At 43.1% G+C, this 21,597-nt stretch overlaps 2 protein-coding genes across 2 annotated transcripts; one reads left to right on the forward strand and one right to left on the reverse strand.

The window, feature by feature from the left end:
• Positions 1-2,700: 2,700 nt before the first annotated feature.
• tmem91 (transmembrane protein 91) lies at positions 2,701-19,542 on the forward strand. The gene is made up of 4 exons (XM_031863635.1): positions 2,701-3,270; positions 10,028-11,635; positions 13,935-14,081; positions 15,489-19,542. Exons 2-4 carry the CDS (start codon positions 11,201-11,203, stop codon positions 15,642-15,644), a joined length of 738 nt encoding a protein of 245 aa, XP_031719495.1. The 5' UTR covers positions 2,701-3,270; positions 10,028-11,200; the 3' UTR covers positions 15,645-19,542.
• Positions 16,124-20,663, reverse strand: exosc5 (exosome component 5). Its single transcript, XM_031863636.1, has 6 exons — positions 20,510-20,663; positions 19,520-19,633; positions 18,925-19,046; positions 18,694-18,834; positions 18,226-18,315; positions 16,124-18,022 (listed from the first exon to the last, which is right to left on the reverse strand). The coding sequence occupies exons 1-6, from the start codon at positions 20,607-20,609 to the stop codon at positions 17,927-17,929; spliced, it is 663 nt and encodes a 220-aa protein (XP_031719496.1). The 5' UTR covers positions 20,610-20,663; the 3' UTR covers positions 16,124-17,926.
• Positions 20,664-21,597: the final 934 nt, after the last annotated feature.

Here is a 21,597-nt window from a genome sequence, read left to right on the forward strand (position 1 = left end):
TGCATTTTGCCGAAGATCTCTTGTTAGCCCTTGTCTGTAATGGAGATAACAGATTACATCTTGCTAAAATATCGATACCCCCCCCCCCCCCACACGGCTGTTTCACAACAAAAAAACAACAGCAGGCTTGAGAGAAGAGCATCCTACTTCAGCATCCTACTTTTTCCATATCTGAATTGGATAAATTACAGGAAATGTTATGAGACAGCCACACAGATTCAACACTTGCTTGCAATACTTATGTTTCAGAGCTCCAAAGTGATTGTGTTTCCCCACCTCAGTGGGTATTGGATTAACTGTGTTGTCCCTATAGATCTACTTACCACCCCAGGCTTTAGTACTACACTCCCCCTCCTCCCCCTCCTCTCCCTCCTTCATCCTCTCTTTTTGCTGAGGTAGCCGTTCACGTTGAGGTGTTGCAGCACCAGTGCCCCTTAGGGAAGACAAAAAGAAACACAAGCTTTCCAACAATATGAAGTCTTGCTCCATTTATTTGCCCGGAGCTTTTTTTCTCTTTCCATCTCATCAAGAATCTTGTAATTGAAGTTAATTTCAAGCAGTGTTTCTGCTGATATAAGGCCTCTGCATGTGACCGTCCGTCATCTCACTGCGGGGTGGGTGTTTCCTTTTCACCTATAAGTCGTCTCAATCCCCCAGTTAGCTCATTATTCTCTAATCGGCTTCTAGAAAATGACTGACGGACACGTCCCTCAGCATCAGACAGTGGCATAACACTCAGACTCACAAGTTGTAAATTGGGAGTAGATGGTGGTGACACCTGAAGAACAATTTCAGTAATTTTTGGTGACATAAGGAATGGACACATCAATAAAATGAAAAACAGGTTCATCCAAATTACTAAATCATTATTGCAAAATTGTACATCAATTAATCAATTTAACTATTAAACTCAAAGACTGAGACTTGACGTGATGGATCATTATGGCCTTTACAGCAACTAAGAAAAAAAACATCTTTCATCTTTAGAATGGGGGGCCACATTTAGAGGGCCACATTTAGAGGGCCACGTACTGACGCACTGGATTGGTGAACTTGAATTTGGAGAGGATGGGAATGTGATGAGGATGATTTGGTCTGGTTGGATTATTTTTTGCATGCATTTTGCCTTGTTTACCTGCTTAACACTTTTTGTCCCCAGTTGAATTTCTTGAATACGTTTTAATGCGTTTGAGGGCTGAAAATGTCCGCTCGGCAGAGGCAGCAGATATTGGGATTGTCACCGCCCAACATGTCAGGCCAGCAACATGGGTTATGATGTGCCATGTGATTGGCCAGCCCACTGACCAATCACGTATGGCTAGGCCAGCTAGCAGGCTCTGGCCCAACATGTCAAACTAAAGATCTGATTGGTTGAAGACTATGACAATCAACAATATTGTCCTCATTTACTTAAACTGCAAAGGGATTCACTTGTAAATCTGAAGGCCTCCAGGCAGATTTTTTTAACCTAGAGACAACATAGTGGTGAGATCTGATTGGATAAAAGCTCTACTTAAAACAAGCTGCGCTGGAAGCAGCACAACTGAGGAAGACAGTAGCTGTGCAATGAGATAATAAGATAATGGGAAAATATTTAGAATACATGTAGTGTATTTATGAAAAATTATTAAATTATAAAATAGCTATAACTTTGTGATTCTGTCTAGGCCAGCAGAGAAGGCTTTACTGGCCCTGACGGCCCACCACTGCTGAAACCACTGGCATTTTGTTTGTTGTTAAAAAAGGGCCCCAGAATTCTTACAGTGCAGTACAGTTTAAACCATGAGAGATGTGAGGGAGGATGTGCTCAGACTAAGGAGAGTGTATTGATCCCTGCTTCATGATGGACTGAGAAGCCGCTTGTCACTCTGACAGCCAAAGACAAATGGAGCATTAGAGAAGCAGCTTTGCGGCTGTGCTGACCGGCTGGAAAGACCTGAAAAACAACAGCAACAACAACAACAGCAAAAACAGCCAAAAAGGTTAAACCGCTTCTGAGGGGAGGGGGATTCAAGGCTAAAAGCAGTGCACCTCATTAAATACTCAGCGTAAGCCCTGTGGATTTCATTCATTGCTGGTGTCCAGCGATGCCCGAGCTTTATCCCATGCGGCCTCCTCTGGAAGAGGCGAAATGAGCATGACCACGAGAAGCAGGGATGATTGTTTTTGCATCTTGGGTCTATTTTTTGACTGGAAATCTTAATGTGGGCAGCTAAAGTGGGTCACGGGGTGAAGCAGACATGGAAGAGCTGACACAAAGTGGAGTCATCCTCGCTGGGGGGCATCTCACTGCCTCCGCTCTGGTACACCACATATAAAGCCACTGCATAACACAACCCCCCCCCCCCCCCCCCACGCTTTTTCTCCACCTCCCCGCAGCAGCATCGATGAGATTCTCATCTCATTCTTGCACCTGGCTGCACAATGCGGATATTGCATTTGCAGCTTTGCTGCTGAGGCTAACATTACGCTCCAGTCTTAACCCAAATCCCGATTCCAAACCAAAATCAAGCCATGACCCTGTAATCCTCTTCAACAAGTAAGGAAAAGCAAAATGCCCTCACTTTGCATGTGTGTGTTGTTCTTCCCATCCTTACGACCTCAGAGGAACACGCACGTGCTCCAACAGGCTTTAGGACCCAGTATCTCCCCCGCGATAAGGTAGTAGAGCTGAGGAAAGGCAAACAGGAGAGGGTGAGATAGAGGTGGAGGAGGAGGAGGATGAGGAGGAGGAGAGGAAGAGAGCTACATTTGTAAAGTCAGAGAAAAGCTGAGAGTGGCAGAAGAAAGTTGACACCGCGTAAGATGCGCTGCGACCGCGACGAGGATTAATGAGATACCTGCTCGTGAGGATATAGAGCGCGAGCCGCGCGGGATGAGAGAGAGGATGCTGTGCAGGGGGAAGGGTCTTTGACAAAGCATGCACACCGCTGCTGCTGCCGCACAGGTGTGACAGGCGCATCCGCGTGCATTCACGGCCGCATCGGCACAGCCTCGACGGAGGGATGAAGACAAGTTGGATTCTCTGTGACTCAACGCTCTCGTTCCCTCTCTCACACAAACACGCGTAGGATACAGACAATCTGTACACACACACACGAACACACACACACGCACACTCTGCACATGCCCCCGCTGAGCGCGAGCAAATCAGTGTGGAACAGCATTCAGCCGTGTGGATGGTTAGAACCGGGACGCAGGATTCCCCCGTCTCTTCTCGGAGGACTCATCCCGAGGACCGGACAGGACTGGTCCGAGTTTAACGCGAAGGTGAGAACACATTTTTAAAAAAGGACCAGATAAGGAACGCTGTGCTTTGATTGTGTTATTTTTCTTTCTTTGACAACCTTTTATTAGCTTTCATGTTGCTTATTTAAAAAAAATGGGGCTATCCCCCCCCCCCCCATTTTCTCTGCTATTGTTCCATCACCCTTACTCCCTCCGTTGTGAAACAGCATGAGCAAATATTTTTATAAATACAAATAAATAAATAACAATATATATTGTTTTACCTGTATAATGTTGATATCATAACAATCACTCTATTCTTTTCTCTCTTTATTGATATATTGCAATTATTATTGTTTCATTTTACTATGCTAACATACCCTGAGCTAAGCTTCTAATTCTAACATGTTTGAAAGCATATTTAGGGAAGTGTTGCTGTTATTGTGCGTTTTGATCTCTTACAGTCAATTAAATATTCTATGGCAGAGTTCATAAAATCATCATTATTATTATCATCATCAAATATGATGCATGCTAAAAGCTTGGCACATAGACATAGTTAAATCATTTTTATCATGAAAAGAATGGGTGGTCTATGGGAGAGTGCATAAAATAGCAATATCTCAAATGCTTAGCAATACTTAGTAGGCGACACATGTTCCATGGGAAGGTGGTTGACCTATGGTGACAACAGCTGCACTGTGCTGCCATGTACGCTTACCCTAATTAAGCCTTTTTTTGGCAAACATCTGAGGTGTTGACAAAAGATTCTTGGTACAAAAGTTCCCCATTTGGGGAAGTGCGGCCTAACATATTGAAACTATAGTTACCGATAGCGCCACCATGTGGCTAGTTAGACAACTCTTAATGGGTCTATAGAAGCATGCTTTCACATTGAACTTGTTCAGCACATTGAATCTTTCTGCAGATACTCAAGTTTGACTCTCTGTGTCAGCAGTAACTTGTGAGAGTAGGTCTTGCATTGTAATCTCTGTTTTGAAATTAAACATTTCACTATTGATTCAAGGTGAACTGAGAAAGGGGATTCATGAATAATGATTGTGTTTCTGATGTCAATAAATCTGTCCCTGCAAATGAGACACATTTTATATTACTGTCACATAATGAAAAGAAGGATGTGATCGTGGGAGCTCCTCACTTTTCATTATTATTGAAACTAAACTTGCCACAGCTTCGTTTCTGTGTATATTCATGAAGATATACAATAGAGATGCTGCTTCAGAGTGTAACCGCAACAGCAGCAGAGCAACCTCCTCTTTTACAAACACGCATAGATCGGCTCCATTGTTCATGTTTGTGTAGCCGTTTGCTGCTGTACGACAGGCCTGCTGTGCAGCGATATACAAACACGTATAGCACGCTCACGCAGCATCCCTAAAAACCTGCAGGTAACCCGACACATCCGCATCCCTCAACACATTTTCATCTTTTGTTCAGGTAAACAAAAGAAATGTGAAAATGTGTTGCGGGGGATACTTTTCTCCACTGACTGCTGTGTGTGTGTGTGTGTGTTTGTAGGTCATTGTCAATTAGAGGCCAACAAATATGCCCTCCCTCTGTGATGATGATGATGAGGCCATGTAATACATCATCGCTCATGTAAAGATATGCGAGAGGCTAATTACCCCGTTGAGCTCACTGCCGCGCACCAACACTTGTCTTATTTACTTGTGAGGACATTTTTGTTGTTGACTGCTGCATACGTAATGTAATCCTTCCCCTGAAATTAGCCCAAGTACAATTCTAAACTTAACCAAAACCCAAGTAATCATAAACCCTCCAATGGTTTATCTTGTGTGGACCAGCGTTTTGTCTCCAGATTGAAAGGTGTCCTCACATTAATATTAATACACACACACACACACACACACACACACACACACACACACACACACACAATAAACAAATACATGCACATGCAATTCATTACGCAGATGTAAACACAGACATGGGTTGGGCCTGTTTAGCCTCGGTTCAGCATTGTGGTGTTCACAAACATTTGCACAGGTGTTACTATAACAAATTACTACATTTAAAACAATATATTTAAACAATAACAGGCTTCTGTTAGCCACTATTAAGCGTTTATGCTATGAAACTCCAAAAACACAATTTGGCATGGATGAAGCTTTATTTTTTATCATGTCCTTTGTTGTAAATCAATATCCACTGGTGAGCAAAATGAAATCCTGGCCAACAGAAATAATGGCTTCATAAAAAAAAAAATCTTATAAGTTGAGAACTGCCAATTCGAAATATGTGCAAATGGCTTGGGAATGTACACCACAATAATTCAAATAACCTTATCCTTCATGGTCAAATGTTTTGTCACACAGTAACATCCACATACTACCGGTAGACATGTGTACATTACATGTACATACATGTAAACCCTGGAGGACATATCTGTCAAGGAAGAACGAAACATGCACACTCAACCTCACGAACAACACAACATTACGAGCTACAGCCCATCTCCGTACAGTGTGTGTCCCGTTGCTCACAGATGCACATAACAGAACACTGAGTACAACATGCAACACGCTCTGCAGAGATTTCTGGAGCTGTTCGCAACATATTGCCAATGGGTAACTTCCCATTCCTCGGGCCTCACTGCACACAAGCACCAGCTGTGCGAGCAGTGTGTGTGTGTAGGAAGTGGGTAGTTATATATGTGAGCATGTAGGTATTCATGGAGGGTTTCAAAGGGTTTGTTTACTGCAGTTTGTGTGTGTCTAAAAGGGCAAAATGATGCAAAGCTGCAAGGGACTGCATGTGTTTGTGTAGCTATGTGAAGGAAATTAGTCTGTGTGTGTGTGTGTGTCGGAGGTTAGAGCGGGGCTCACCATTCACCTGATTAATGAGCTCACACTGTCATGCACACATTCAGCACATAGGGGTTCCAGTAAACCGCGTGCCCATGGCGTGACTGCGCTCATTTGTTATTATGGAGTAATTCCGTGGAAAGGATCCATCCTTCGCGGTGTAATGTGACAGAAACACATCCTTACTGGAAGGCACAGCTATCCGCCGGAATGATCCCATCCAGTTATTATCAAGCCGAGCAGAGGAACAGTAGGCTACTGAAATGGCAAATTAGCCCCTGCTTCATTTATCCTGCAGTGAGCGCTCCACTGGTGAATTCGTTTCCATAGGAACATGTTACTTTGGGCTTTCACGAGCTGTGCAACGCGCTCGACGCTGCCGCCTGTATTTTTTCTTCTTTTCCCTCATCTTTTCAGTTCCCTCTCTGCTCTTGTGAAGTCACTCTACATAGATCAAGGAAGAGAGAGAGAGAGAGAGAGAGAGAGAGAGAGAGAGAGGGTGAGGGGTTTGGAAATGCAATCAATAGGGCCATTTAACCGCCACTTGGCTTTTCACATTTTTCTTTGGCACATCTCGAAGCCTGCTCTGGTCTTATCAGCCTGACGTCGCTGCTCTCTCTTCGAGACGTCTTTTTTTCTCATTAAGAGCCTTCGGGCGTTTACAGCTCCCAATCTCCCACTAGCCTCTGTGCCATTTTCTTTTTCTCCGAGTGTGTTCACTGTACATGCATCGCCTCAGTCAGCTGAAATATTACAGCCATTACATGTTGCAAAACGACTGCGAAGTTGCTGAAAATCCACAGAAGGAGTCAGCAGCCACATTGTGACAGGGCCTTTTATCGAGCCATATTTCACTTTGGTTGCACATTCCCATGTCTTAAGAACACGCTTTATTTCCATGCGGCAAGTAGAAACTGTACAGAGGAAGACACATTTTTAAGTTTTGCACTGAGGCAAAGTCTTGGCTGGATTATTATGAAGAGGGGGGGAGGGGGGAGAGTCAGATCAAGGGGACCGGATGGATGGGATCAGAGTCAACTGTGTGGTTGAGGCACCAGACCAAGAGAGAGAGAGAGAGAGAGAGAGAGAGAGAGAGAGAGAGAGAGAGATGGGGAGGGAGCGGAGAGGAGCTCTTGTAAAAGTGTCGCCGGTGATTTGCGCCGGCGTCCTTGCAACCTCCTCCCCTCCACCTGACTGGATGTTTTATGAGCGTTGCAGAATCAGGAGCGGAGGTATAGGCTTATAATACAGCTGACAGAAGTCTTTTTTATGGTGGCTGGGCAGCGGTGCAACGGGGGAGGGAAGGGGGGTGTAATAAAGCTGAGTGCATCTCTCCTGGAATGAAACTGCGGGGGAGATTGGGACGGGACAGAAGAGAGAGAGAGAGAGAGAAGGGGGGGGGGGGGGGGGAAGGCCGGGCGAAGTATTACAAATGTTAGTGCGTGTGTGTGTGTGTGTGGGTGTGTGTGTGCGACACGCAACATATGTTCAGATGTGTGCGAGCGCGTTGCGAGAGGAGGGGAGGGGGGGGCAGTTTGCTCGGAGCCGTTGCTGACGTCACTGTGTTGAACGATCACTCAGCGTGTTCAGTATGAGAGGTACCAGCCCTCCATGAAAGGGGGGGGAGAAGCAGTGTCAACGCACAGGAGCAGAATGCAGCCCTCAGCGCCACGCCAGCCCAAAGACACCCAATTATTCTGTGTATTTTCCCCCCTTTCTTTTTCTCTCTGTGCTGTGCAGTGAGGCGCGCAACAACGAGTCATTGAACTGATCTGGAGCCTGTGAAGCACTCTGCCATGCAGAATGACTTACTTACTTACAGAGATATTATGTGGTTCATTCTTATTCCATTGGGAATGAAAAGACCGTTACCACTAAACACAGAGATGTTTCCCCCTCATCTCTTCTCTCAGCAGCTTGTCTCCACCACTCAGTTATGTGCTAATTTTAGATTTTTTTTTTAACATAAAGCCAGTCGAATGGGGGTTTAGCACCACTAGGTAATGTTTTGAAGTCACTTATCACCTTATGGGCCAATCAGCTTCATACATCCAACTATTCATCCATTTTCTAAGCGGCTTATCCAGTGCAGTCACGGTGGGGGCCGGAGCATATCCCAGCATGCATTAGGTGAGAGGCACATTAACGTTGCCTATACGTACTGTATGTTAAGCTAAGCAGGCTAGATTCAAAAACAAAAAGTAGAATGACATGCATCCACAATGTCATTTTTGTAAAGATCTCCATCAACACTGAAATGCCTGAACAGTATGAACACAGTAAAGCTCCCCATGGTCCTATTTCAGTCTATATACAGTCTCAGCTGCTTAAACCTCCTTTTCATCAGCTCTGGCTCTCTGTAATTACCCATTTCAATACAGTCTAATTCACTCTTTAGTTCTAAATCCTTTTTTTAAGTCTCTGTTTTGAAAAAGTCAAAAATTTGAATCTGTTGTTTCTACTTTCAGGGTGCCATTTTAACAACTGGCCTTTAATAACTAATGGACTGATGTTATCTTTTAAAGCTAACTCTGGCCATTTTACAGTTTGCCTTTGTTGATGCACTGTCCCTGTGAAACGAGCAAAAAGAAAATAACTTTGATTGCAGCTCATAAATACATGTTACCCAGACAAATAGTACTTCCTGCACTGCAGCATCGAAATGTCGATCAAATCAATATGTTACGAACGTGGAGCCGTCAAGAAATACATTAATGCAGCTGATTGACAACCGCTGTGCAGTATGATTGACTGTCTTGACATTTAAAATGAGAGATCACAGAGAAAGGTAGGTCACGGAAGGTTTATGACACAACATCCCATCAACATGTCTGGTACGACTTACCTTATGTCCACACTAAACCGCAATTTATATGCTTCAGACAAATCACTGGAGAAATACGCTTTTCAAGAAGGAACATGTCCACCTTAGTGTGAAACCGAGAGAAAGTTTCTTTCAAACTTAGCCATGCCTAGTGTGACCTCTCACCATTTCTCTACACATCAATAAGAGCAGACTACTTAGAAAGAAATACATATTTAGCTTTTACTGACAGGGAGAGACTCAAGTGCAGACACGGGACACAAGGAAAGTTCAAAACGGCCAGGTGTTTAGTGAAGAAGCCAAGCAGTCACACATGGTGGGTCAGTCCAAACAGAGCAAACAAATCCAGACAGGGAGAGTAGGCAGAATGCAGGGAACAAGGCAGAGTCTAAAAAACATTTAAAAACAAACTTACCCCAGAATTGCTGGAAAACAATGAGCAGACAAGGTAGAAAAAAGACAATCTGGCAGGGGGGCAACAGACTGATGGTAAAATCAGGGGCAGATGAGTAATTGAGGGCAAGGGTGGATAATCAGGGAGGCGGGAAACACACGAGAACTGAAACCACAGGACATGTTAGTGTAACGAAATGAAACGGTAAACCGATGAAAGAATGACACGGAATGAAAAAGATAACCCAAGGGCAGGAAAGAACACGACAGTTTCTAAGCAACTAGAATGTAGACACAATTACAATGTCCTTTCCCATTAGAAAACTAGCATGTGTCAGTTTTAAAGAGCTGTAAATGTTACATCGGCTACTGATGCTGGCGCTGTCTTGCATAAGGGATATCATTAATGCTTAGGCTACGTTGCAGCGCTGCGGTAACTAATGTGCCGAGTTACAGTGTGTCCCATGTTCTCTCCAACACCCGGGGACAGTTATCATTTCACACAGTAGGACTACCCTGCTGACGTCCTGTATCTGATGTGAAGTTGGGGTTGGGGTTAAGTTTGGGCATGTAGCCCAAGTAGTGTGTGTGTGTGTGTGTGTGTGTGTGTGTGTGTGTGTGTGTGTGTGTGTGTGTATGTGTGTGAGGAATAATAACTCTGGTCAAAACTGGAGCCTTGGCAAGTTAAGCTTGTGAAGTCTAAATATCTTGTGTGACCTTGCTCCTCTCTTAACAGACCTCCTCGTCGTCATCGAACAGGGTAGAGAGCTGCCCGACTCCTCGTCTGTCCCGAATGAAACCCTCTTAAGGTGGACGGGGGGGTACATTAAAAATACATGTCCCGAAGGAGCGCCGCCGAGCCAGGCAGTAAACACACGGCCATAAATCAACAGCGGGGGGACTTCTTGATTTCTTCCTCATGGCTTCCAGCAGCAACAGCAGAGGAACCGGCTTGTTGGCGACCCGCTGACCTGCCGACGTGCGCCATAGGATTCTATTTCTGGAGCCGCGTTGCTTTTACAGATTAACTGCCCTCAAATATGGCCCCAATCCGTTCTTTGCGCCACTAGTTTGACTGCTGCCGGAGGTTGTGCATGTTCAAGCTTCAAAACACCCCACTGTGCGTCCAAGTCATTTGGAGGGCCAGCGCAAACAAACACACCACTGTATGTCAAGACAGACTGAAAGTCTTTTTTGTTATTCTCTTCACAATCATTTCGCCACTCACAAAGTCAGTACCCATTTGCATCCAAAGCGGTTGTCGGGAAAGATTGACATCCAGAGCTTTCATGCTGATAACATGACCCTGTGCTTAGATTAGTAAGACTTTGTATTTTATTGCATGAGACAGTTTCCATGAGTTCCTGAGGGCAGATTGCACTGAAAACCCATTTCCTAGTGTTTTCGTTAGCCTGTCAGGGGCTAATCAAGGTCCTCCATCATCAGAATTTACATTTCCATATTGTATGAGAGAGAAAGTGGCCAACATTAGCATATTCATGACCGCTGACGCACTCAATCATGTGAAATGGAAGACGCGGGGCAAACCCCGAGCCATCAAGCCCTGAAACAAGTAGTTTGTGACATGTGAGGAAAAGAGGATCTCGAATCCCCTGCTCAACTTCAGCACACCCCATAGCACACAGGAGAAGGGTACCACTGGAACATTAAGGATATTTCATAAAGCCAGCATGTGTTGTCGGCCTCTGGACAGAGGCCTGAAATAAGAGAAAAATTAAAGAATAGGATTACGGATGGATTATCACTGAAACACTAAAGCCACCAAAGCAGCTGCCTTTGCGTAAACCCATTGGACACTCTTCAGGGAGTCGCTCGGCAGACCGATTTGTAGATTACATTCGGTTGTTGATGTGGTGGCCTCTTGTGCGGTTGGTAATAAAAGAGAGGGATGGAGAATATAGATGAGCTGGAGCACCCTCTTCTGGGAGAAAACCCCAATAACAGCCGGGCATCGGGGACGGGGCTGGGGCCCGGGACTGGACAGGCCCCTGGCGGGATGTTCAAGGGCATCTTGGTGAAGTGTGAGGAGGACAGGGCCTACCCTCCCTTAGCGTGGAGGGGCTATTGTGGACATCGTCCTGAGCTTCAGCAGCAGCAGCCACTGGACCCTTGCTCCTTACCGCGCACGCTGGAGTCCTTTTACCCGCCGGCTCCCATCTGGGGCCATGCGGACTCCCTGCTCAGCAAAGACTACCTGGAGACCACCTTTGTGGACATTCGGCCCGGCTCCACGCTGGAGAGGAAGCTGCTGGCCGAGACACAGGACTTCCACAGTATGTCCTACAGCATTGATGATGAGGACGACCTGCTCCCCGACTCTGACGTAAGACATCCCACTCACATGATGCTCAGAGTGTTTCTTTCATGTGTACTGAAAACAGAATTTTTCTATTTGAATTACAAATTGTCAAATCAAGCATTCATTTAAAACAAAATGATGACAACGTCATCACAACGCAGTGCAACTTATTCACCTTCTGCATATGCTCAAGAGAAAGACTAATAGGGCCGAAACCTGCGTTTATTTTCTTGTCTATTAAACGTCAGAAAATAGTCTCTGTCCAAGAGGACATCTTCAAATGACTTGTTTGTCCAACCGACAGTCCAAACGAATGATATTCAGTTCACAACGATATACAACAGAGAAAATTATCAAAATAGTTGCAGATTAATTTTCTTTAATTAATTGACTTATTGTTTACACACATAAATAATCATCATACCCGTCCATTTCATTTCTACCATGTCCTCTTCATGGCTTGTAGGAGTTTTGCATAAAAAGTAAGAGAGACTCTCCTACTCTCAGTACAGACTCCAGGAGCCAAAGAGGAACTTAAAATAGACATATGAGCAGTGCATTTCCGGGGAAGGCAGCAATTGAATGCTCACTGTCAAAAAGCCAGATTACATAAAGCTCCTCTCTCCTGCTGCGGTGCAGGTAATGACACTACAGTAGTGATGGAGGATGCCAGTTCTATTTCATAGATCACCGAGCAAAGCCCACCCTGGAGGGAGATGTAAATTAGCTTTAAGACTCTTACAGTGGTCATCTGACATGTTGGGAGTCAACATGAGAATGTATATGCTGTAAATGTCACAAGTAAGTAGCCGCTGGCTGTTTAGATAATTATGAAAATTATCTGGCCAAGATTATATCACAAAGGTCTAATCACCCACTGAGAACTAAAAGGCTGAAGGCCGTTTTTACAATCATTACTTTGATTAGCAAGCGGACAAACACACACACACACACACACACACACACACATACACACCGTTGAAATTAAGAGGCTGCTGCAAAGTTTCGGTGAGGAGTTTGCTCCACAAGGACAAAAGAACAGCACACAAAAAGATTTTTTTTCTCTCCAGCTCATTCTGAATGCTGGCAGTAGTGCAGCGATGCAAAAGGCGCAGGCCGGTGGGAATAAAATCTTGCAGTGACCTCAAAGAGGCACCACGCAACATCTCCGCCCTTGTTTCACTCCGAACCCCCAGTTAGAGGAGTCAGACTCCATCACTGCTTCATGCTGAATGATCAGTACGATGCCATAGCAGGAGAGATGACCTTCGGAGAAGTTTTAAAGAACCGTTTGTCTTGACGTACTCTTGATTTTCCCCTGACGGATCTTCTTTAATGTTAAAGCAGCTTTTTGTTTGTTTTTAAAGGGATGCTGGTCTACGAAGCATTTGCTCGAATGTTGCAGGAGCATCTTTGGAAAATGCACAATAAAACAAGCAGAGCAATGTGACAGGGTCGGAGTGAGAGAGAAGAAGTCGGATTGAATATGCAGCTGTTTCAAGAAGATGCATGAGTCACGAAACGCCTGCGGTCAGCAGAGCTAGTGCACATCCAGGCTAACCCCATTCAGTCACATTAGCTCACAGGCACCAGCAAAAGTTTTACAGTTGTGGAAGATGGGAGCACAACAACACAAGCACATTTATAATGCGTCCATAAAACACTGATTTAGCGTTAGAGCATATTAGTGTTTAATGCAACTTTGAGATTTAATAATACTAAACATTGTCGTATTGAAAAAATGATTAAGTTTTGAGTCCAAAGGGTCAGTTCAATTACAAAATAATGTATTGTACTCATCCTCATCTGGCTGTGTACATAGTTTTGGTTTTAATTGTTTTACCTCAATAAAGCTGATCAAAGTGGATAAATGCACTGTATTGCTAACTATACACCATTAAAAGCAAGAGCAATGGGCTGCCACAAAGTTCAGCTTGATTTGTTGTGCTCACGGCATTTAAAAATGACATTCAGGATATATTCATCATATATGTATGTGTCCTTCCAGATGCAATGTCCCGGTTACTCTGGAGAACCCACAGGTCTCCTTTGAATGAAAGAAAATGGTTTGCATTATGTTCTGTGGATTATCCAGAATAATGGGGACACATTTTATGGTGAGAGATTGCTGTTGATTTTCTTTCATGTCATTTCCAATTTCTGGTAAAAAAAAAATGTATTAAATTAATCTCCATCGCATTTGTGTGGAGGCAGAAATCCGAAAGACAAATATCTCAAATCCTCTGCAAACAAAACCACCTGTGAGGTTTCCTTCTGCAGTTTAACCTGAACTCAACCTAAGTGCGCTCTGTTTGAATCCCAGGACTCATCCATTGATGACTTCAGTGATACAGACAGTGAGAGCAACTTCCCTCTGATGATCCCTCAGGACTACCTGGGTCTGGCCTTCTTCTCCATGCTCTGCTGCTTCTGGCCCCTGGGCATCGCTGCCTTCTACCTTTCACAGAAGGTACACACATACACACACACACACATACACACACACACACACGCACACGTGCACATACGCACTCAGTCCAGCTGACAAGATACTACCTGGCACTGTAGTTCACAGCCACGGGTGATTTCATACCATTATGGGCATTATGGGTCTAAATTTAGTCCAGGGGGACACACCTATATACACCTATATTTGCAGGATTATGCAATGGTGATTGCAATTATGAAATGGTACAATCCAAAGGAGAAATGCATGAGGATGTGCTTTTTTTTTGTTTTGTTTAAATTTAGATAATATTTTAGAAATACTATTCAGAAACAGTGTCTCTCTCCCATAATTTAGACTGATTTATTGATTTATTGATTTACTTCATTGGGTCAATACATATCGTTGATAGATTTCCTTTCCATTATTGAAACATCTTGACCTTCTACTGCTGCTATGACTATTAAAGTTTCATGCATATTAATTAAAACATCTTCACAAAACATGATCTGTTTAATATATTTTAATGATATTTATACAATGCATTTTTACTAGTCAATTATCTATAAATCACCTTTTCCATTATATACATGTCCTCTACTATGTAGATCTTTTTATACAGAATCTTTATTAAGATGCTTTAAAAAACAACAACTCAGTGTCGATATTTGCATGAGATAAACATGTTCACAACCTTCCCATCACTTACATATATTAGTTAGTTGTGTGTGTATATATATATATATATATACAGTATATATATATATATATATATATATATATATATATATACAGTATATATATGCCAGTTTATATGTTTTCTCTCCTCTTGCTGTTCAAAATCAGTCTCACTCAGTGTTAATTTGATAGCTGAGATTATCAATCTCTTCTAAGACAAGGCTGATGGAAAAATGGAGCAGCCCAAAGGGAAAAGGGGACAACAACACTGCACCAACTATCTCATCAGTCACTATTATCAGTGACAGTGTGGAAAAGCCCATAACATCTCTATCTCTAGTCGCCAGAGGCCCCTTAGTTTATAAAGGCATCCTTCCAGCAGTGCAGGGGGGAGGGGGGAGAAACCCCATTAACGTTGTTACAAAGCTAACTGGCAGCAAGCTGCAAAGGCCTTTTGATCAGATCAATGGCCTTCGTTAAGGTTTAATTAGAGTCATAACAAGAAGCCCTAAAGTGATAGATTTCCAATATTGTTGATTGCCGCCTAAAACAGAGGTCAGAGTCAATGACGAGGACTGGAGGGGGAGAGGAAGGAGAAAGTGATGGAACATAATATGGGCTTAGCGTGTGACTGGAATGAGTGGAAGAGGAAAGTGGAGGCCAGGGAGGACATTGACAAACGATGACGAATGCCCCCCCCCCCACCCCACACACACACTTCTAATCCTAATCTTACTCTGCTGTCTCCTCCAGACCAACAAGGCCTCGGCTGAGGGGGATTTTCAGGGGGCCAACGCAGCGTCTCGCCAGGCTCTGTGGCTCTCGGTGCTCTCCATTGTGTTTGGGATCATCACGTACATCTGTGCCATCGCCGCGTTGATTTCCTACCTGTCTGGAAAACCACCATAAAAGCAACTACTACTACTACTACTACACACACACACACACACACACAAATGACCTCTCACACATCTCATGAATACTAACATAAATATAAAATAATCAGTGTTTGTCTGTCAACCCTACACCAACTGGAAAAGGACAGGAGAGCTGGTGTAGATCACAATCACCTCTAATTGGTCCTTCACTCCATATCGAAGATTCAGTCTGTAAATGTGATTCATGTTGTCTCCCGAGGACTTAAGTTACCTGCCATCCTTTCGATTTGTGCTGTCGTCATCATCACATGTTAAACATTACTGAAGTAAAAAAAACAAAAAAACTGGGACAACAAATGCAGATGTTATCGCAACACTGTAGATATCACTGTCAGTGGAAACGGAAAGAAAAGTGAGGGTCCGCCTGGTAGGAGCCGAGCGGAGGCAAGGAGACGGGCGATGGAGGCTGCAGATTTGTGAGAAGGTCGCAGCAAGGACGAGGCAGCAGCTAAATCCTGATGGACCTCGTTGTGCTGTCGCTGGTGGGGTGAAAGCTGGGGAAGGCTTTGAGAGCCCAGAGCTTTTTTTTTTTAATATGTGGAGCCAGAAGTGTTATTCTTTCAGAGAAGCCAGAATTTGTTGCTACTCTTCTGGCCAGAGAGAGAGGGACCCACAGGGAACACACTGCACATGCACATCCTGACTTCACATTCTGCATCACAATTGTTACCCTGCAGAACGGACTAAATCTGCTTTGTTTAATGCCAAGTTCAATAAGTATCTTTATTTTTGATTGCACAAAAAAAAACTAAATGAAAAAAACAAACATATAGTGCCATTATATAAGAAAAATAAATATAACTTCAGGACTTGTCAAATGAAGAGCAAAGTGGTGGTGTGAAACACTGGCTCTAGGTATAGACATGAAGGAGCTGCTTCTGTATACAGTGTTAGGAAACGATGACATAGACGAGAGGTGCAGACATGCAAGGAAAAGTGCCAAAAATATGGAAGATACTCTAAGGATGATCCTTTTATGAGCTGTTCCATGAATAGAAGCAACCATGGCTGTTGCTCCGCGCTCTCCAAATATAGATTCTGCTACTTTCTCCTTCAAAAGGACGACTGAAATCCTTCAGAAAGTTGCTTCTTGCCGTATGACAAACTCGAAAATGAAGTTGGCTACTCAAACTTATGTAAGCAAACAGTAACACTTTGTTCAGATGAGCAAAGGGGTAAAAAAAAAAATAAGAAAAAGGTTGCCTGGCGAGACATCTTAGCGCTCAGCCACGTGATGCATGAGTCAGTAAAATCTCCATTTCGGTCACGACAGAAACCTGCATGGCCAGTTTTTAGTTTGCCATGTACAAACCTGCTCTGAGCTACGATCACTTCCTTCATTTGGTCCGGAACTTTTGCAAAGAAACACAGCTTTGGTAAAAGTCAAACACTCTGGCCATATTGGTTTGAGCTTAAATGTGCCATTGAGGAAGCAGTGAACAAGGGACCTCAAAAGTAAATGATAAAAAAAAGACTGTACGGTAAAAGCTAACATTTTCTATTTAGATGTATAGTTTTTATAGTCTCCTGATGAACTGCAAATACTTTGTTTTCTGCAAACCCAGTGTTGTATCAAGACTGAGCTGATAATATGTAATGGTCACTGTCGGCGGTATATGTAGACACACCTGTGATATCTCAGCCATCGCCGTTGATGTGCTGCGGTAATGCTGCACCAACCCGAGTCAGCACGGCATTGTACAGTCCTGAATCCCGAGCCGTCCTCTGTCTCCACTGGACATTTGTGTCAATGAAAAATAAAAAAGACCCTTTGTTGTTACAGCTGAGTTACCACAATTAGTGATTTAGATGTGAGCATTTATTGTGGATTGACTCGACGGATCGCCTGACGGGCTCCAGTCAGATTTGTCTCACTTTGTATCACTTGTATAGATTGTCAATGAAAAGGTCAAAGGTTGTGGCAAATGAGTTAGTACAAGAGATATTTATTCCACTTCCTTTTAATACATGTAAATATTAAACAGAGAGAATAATCAATGAATCCCAATAAATGCACTTGTTTGACATTCATCTCTGCTCTTTTGTATTTTGCACCCTCACTTAACAGTTCAACGTCGTCTTCTCACAAATGTCCAGATGTAAACCTTACGCTTCACAGCTGACTACAACTCAACTGAAGCAAAGGTAGCCCAAAGTGGTGAATAAATGTTTTATTATAACATCAGTATTTAAAATCATTGTGAAAAAAAAAAAAGCAAGAGTAGAAAAAGAAGAGCTGCTGCTGCTGCTTCATCAGAGGGTTTTGGAGTATCGGCGCTTGACAGAGTCTCTGTAGAACTGGAAGATTTTCTCTGATGCTTTCTGACTGACTGCAATACACTGCTGCAGCTGGAGAGGAAAACAACAAATATGAAAGGTCTGCACTATAACTAGAGGCAGAGTCTGAAAAAGCATCTTGTTATCACCAGACAGATCACTGACAGAGTAAAGCGTCACTTTATGTCCAACACATCTGGAAATCACACATCAGGCATGATTCCCAAAAAAACAACATTTGACAATGTTGCACATTTGCTCATTTATTTACCGACCTCGTGTACTGAAAACGACCCTTTGGTGGATGACATGATTACTCTGTGTTCTGTGCTGTCAATAGCGAAGGTCATCACAGCCCGACTTTCCTGGTGAGAGGACACAGACGAGAACAAATTAACGAATTCAGCGAGGATTTAGGGGTGACCGTGGCTCACTGGGTTAAGAGGGTTGTCTGGCAACCGGAAGGTCAACGGTTCGATTGTTATAATGCGTTAAAGAGAAATTCTGTCCTCTTCTGTTCGGTCAAATCAAAGGCCTTTAAATGTACTTTTTTTATTCCTGTACAATGAAACATGTATGATTTTACTGATATCATGCCCTTCACCCTATGAGATAATTGCTTCCTCTCAGCTGAACTATTAAGATTTTCCTATGTGGGATGTATTTTGTCACGATGGCACTTTAATTAAATAAACAAAGGACTTTGGGGTGTTTTTTTTTCCACAACACAACCTCAGATTTACCTTTTCCTGCGCTGCAGTGGGGTCTGTGACGATTTGACCGTCTGCATCGATGGCACAGGTCACGCCACAGAACAGGCAGCTCATGGGCAGGCCTGCATCAATAAGAGCCATGCAGGCAGCATTCAAAAAGCAGGACAAGATCTGAGGAACAGATAAGGAAGCACACCGACCAGGAAACACCTCTAACATACCGGTTCAGCGCCCTACTGGCGGAGCTTTACTGAAGGATACTGAACCATCGTCATGTATCAGCTGAAGGATGAGGGTGAGGGAGGAGCGAGGATGAAGTGACAAGAGCAGAGATGCCTCGCAAGTTTCTCGCACACACTGCTCTTGTGATCGCTGCCTTACACCTAGAAAATAAAGAAATGTTGGGATACATACGCAAGTCAGACCGGACACAGACTGGCTCACTTACACCACCTAGTGATGTGTTGTGGTATGGCCGTTATTGCACACCACAAGTGGACAAGGCTGTAAAATTAACAGTTGCTAGCCTCCTAAAGCACCTTAAATTCCTTAAGTCCCACTAAAGAAAGCTTGTAGAAACATTTATTTCCGTACAACATAAATATTTTCCCCGTTATATATATATGTCCTAATTTCAACACTGCATTGTCACTAAAGTATCCTGCCTGTGTGTGCAACATTCAAACTGAACATTAACAAAGCAAATAAGCGCTAGAAAGTAAATAGAACAAATGATCACTCAAATAGAAGATTTAAACTGCCCACATTGTGCTAGACCAGCATTCAGGAACTGCACTAGACTCCCAATAAACACATGAAATAAAGCCGCATGATGGGAAATGAGATAATCACTTACTTGGCAGTCCCACTTTGGGCTGGATCAACACCTCCAGTGTTGCCCGGTCATAGATCTCCTTACTGACTTTGACCTCGGCTGGTCCGTAAGCGGCGGCCAACACACTTGTGTCTCCTTCACATGTGAACAAAAGACAGAGTTACTCCACTGGAAATACATTACTGATCCAGGTGGGGAAACTAGTAGTAGAGAGCAGACCTCTGACAGGTGTGTCTGCAACGACCACTGCTATAAACGTTTGATTGTACTCTATATGTGTAACGAACACGTTTGTCACTCGCAGGTCTCACACAACAGATGTGCTCTCATTTTAATCTCTGCAGATCTCTGCACCGGGTGTGTGCCGTCGCTCGTCTCAGCTCCGTCTCACGGGGTTAACCGCTACTCTAAGTGTGTATTTAGGCTTATTACTCGATTTATTTTCTACAATACCCATGTAAACGTGAGGTTGATGCACACAAATATAGCCACAGAACAACAATGCACTCAGCTGTGTGGGTACAGACAGACCGTCCAAAACAATTAAACTGAGCAAACTCAGTGCAGTACTTAAGCACCATTTTGAGATATGAGTATTTCCATTATATGCTACGTTATACTTCTTGCCCACCACATTTTGGAGTTACTAGTTACTTTGAAGATTTAGATTATTAACATTAAATATAAATTAAATAGGAAATTACGATACATTAGTAGGTTAATTAAGCTACCCATCAATATATAAAGTAATTCATATTGGCTCTACTTTGACCAGGTGCTACATTTAAGTGATGAACACACAATGGTTAGGACCATTTTTGAGTTAAATAAATAAAATATAGGCAAGAATGAAGTGTTGAAGTAAGGTAACCTGCACACAACCCAACATATGACTGACTTGCCCAAAGCTTCTTGATGCTAAAGTAGGCTAACACCAGCTCGAGCCCAGCTGCTAGCTAGCTGCCTCTTACAGTCGGCTCCGCGAGTCACGTTCCTCTGAGTCTGTGTTACCTTGAATGAAGGAAGCAGAGCCGTCAGGTCGAGACAGTAAACTCTGCTCGCAACCAAACTCTCTCAGAGTAACATTTGAAGAGCCGCACACTTCCATCATGCTGCTTGACTGCTGCTACCCATGGGCGTGATTAGTTTGTCGCGGGCGAGTGACGCAATCTGTTTTGCCGTTTGGGGCTCTTACTTATGACATAAAGCATAAAATACCTAAATGTATATTTTGATACCTCCAAATATTTTTACTATTGGGGATAAGCATATTGTATTGTACGGGTTGTTCGTACTCTTTATACAGTACTCATTCACTAGTTTTTGCCACATGAATCATTTTGTGAGATGTAAGTGTATGTATGTTAGTACACAGAATGAATATTTCTGTCTATACATACAGGGAGACGACACGTGAAGGTATTGACATTAGTTAGAGCAACCCTACGAGGAAAGTGACACTTGTAAACTGTCACACAATTAAGAAAACGTTGCAGCCCAAGCCATTGAGGCTAAATGGAGCAAATGTATTCAAGAAATATGTTGGAAAGTAACTATGTACATTTACTAAAGTTCTGTAAATAAAGTACATTTTTTAGGTATTTGTACTTTACTTGAGTATTTCCATATTATGCCACTTTATACTTCTAATCCACTACATTTGATAGCAAAATATTGTATTCAATACATTGTTGATAGCTTTAGATACTACCTGCAGATTCAGATTATTAATACAAAGTATAAACAATAAGCAATGATGTGTTATGATGATGATGATCATTATTGTTATTGATTAAGCTACCCATGTAGTACTTCAAATTAGCCCTTACTTTACTAGCTGCAACACTGAAACAATGCTTACATATTCTTTTTGGGCCATTCTGCAAAAATATCACTTTTACTTTACTTTTGGTATGAATGCAGGACTTTTACTTGTTACAGACTATTTATAAACTATGTTATTGCTACTTGTGTTAAAAAAAATGTGAGTACTTCCTCCACCACTGGAAATAATGTATCACTGCAGGATGTTCTCACAGCTTATAAAATGTGCTTGCAGTGTTTACAAGGTCACTGGATAAACTGCGTCTATGTAAGAG

The sequence above is a fragment of the Anarrhichthys ocellatus genome, unplaced genomic scaffold (genome assembly GCF_004355925.1).
Source record: "Anarrhichthys ocellatus isolate YVR2014 unplaced genomic scaffold, GSC_Weel_1.0 scaffold29, whole genome shotgun sequence".
NCBI lineage: Eukaryota > Metazoa > Chordata > Actinopteri > Perciformes > Anarhichadidae > Anarrhichthys > Anarrhichthys ocellatus.

What these genes read in the sequence shown, in the direction of transcription:
- tmem91 (XM_031863635.1), top strand. Translation starts at nt 11,201, where the DNA reads ATGGAGAATATAGATGAGCTGGAGCACCCTCTTCTGGGAGAAAACCCC. An exon ending in ACCTGCTCCCCGACTCTGAC is followed by an intron (nt 11,636 to 13,934) that starts GTAAGACATCCC and finishes TTTGAATCCCAG; the next exon opens with GACTCATCCATTGATGACTT. An exon ending in CCTTCTACCTTTCACAGAAG is followed by an intron (nt 14,082 to 15,488) that starts GTACACACATAC and finishes TGTCTCCTCCAG; the next exon opens with ACCAACAAGGCCTCGGCTGA.
- exosc5 (XM_031863636.1), bottom strand. Translation starts at nt 20,609, where the DNA reads ATGATGGAAGTGTGCGGCTCTTCAAATGTTACTCTGAGAGAGTTTGGT. An exon ending in CTCTGCTTCCTTCATTCAAG is followed by an intron (nt 19,634 to 20,509) that starts GTAACACAGACT and finishes TCACATGTGAAG; the next exon opens with GAGACACAAGTGTGTTGGCC. An exon ending in CCACTGCAGCGCAGGAAAAG is followed by an intron (nt 18,316 to 18,693) that starts GTAAATCTGAGG and finishes TCCTCTCACCAG; the next exon opens with GAAAGTCGGGCTGTGATGAC.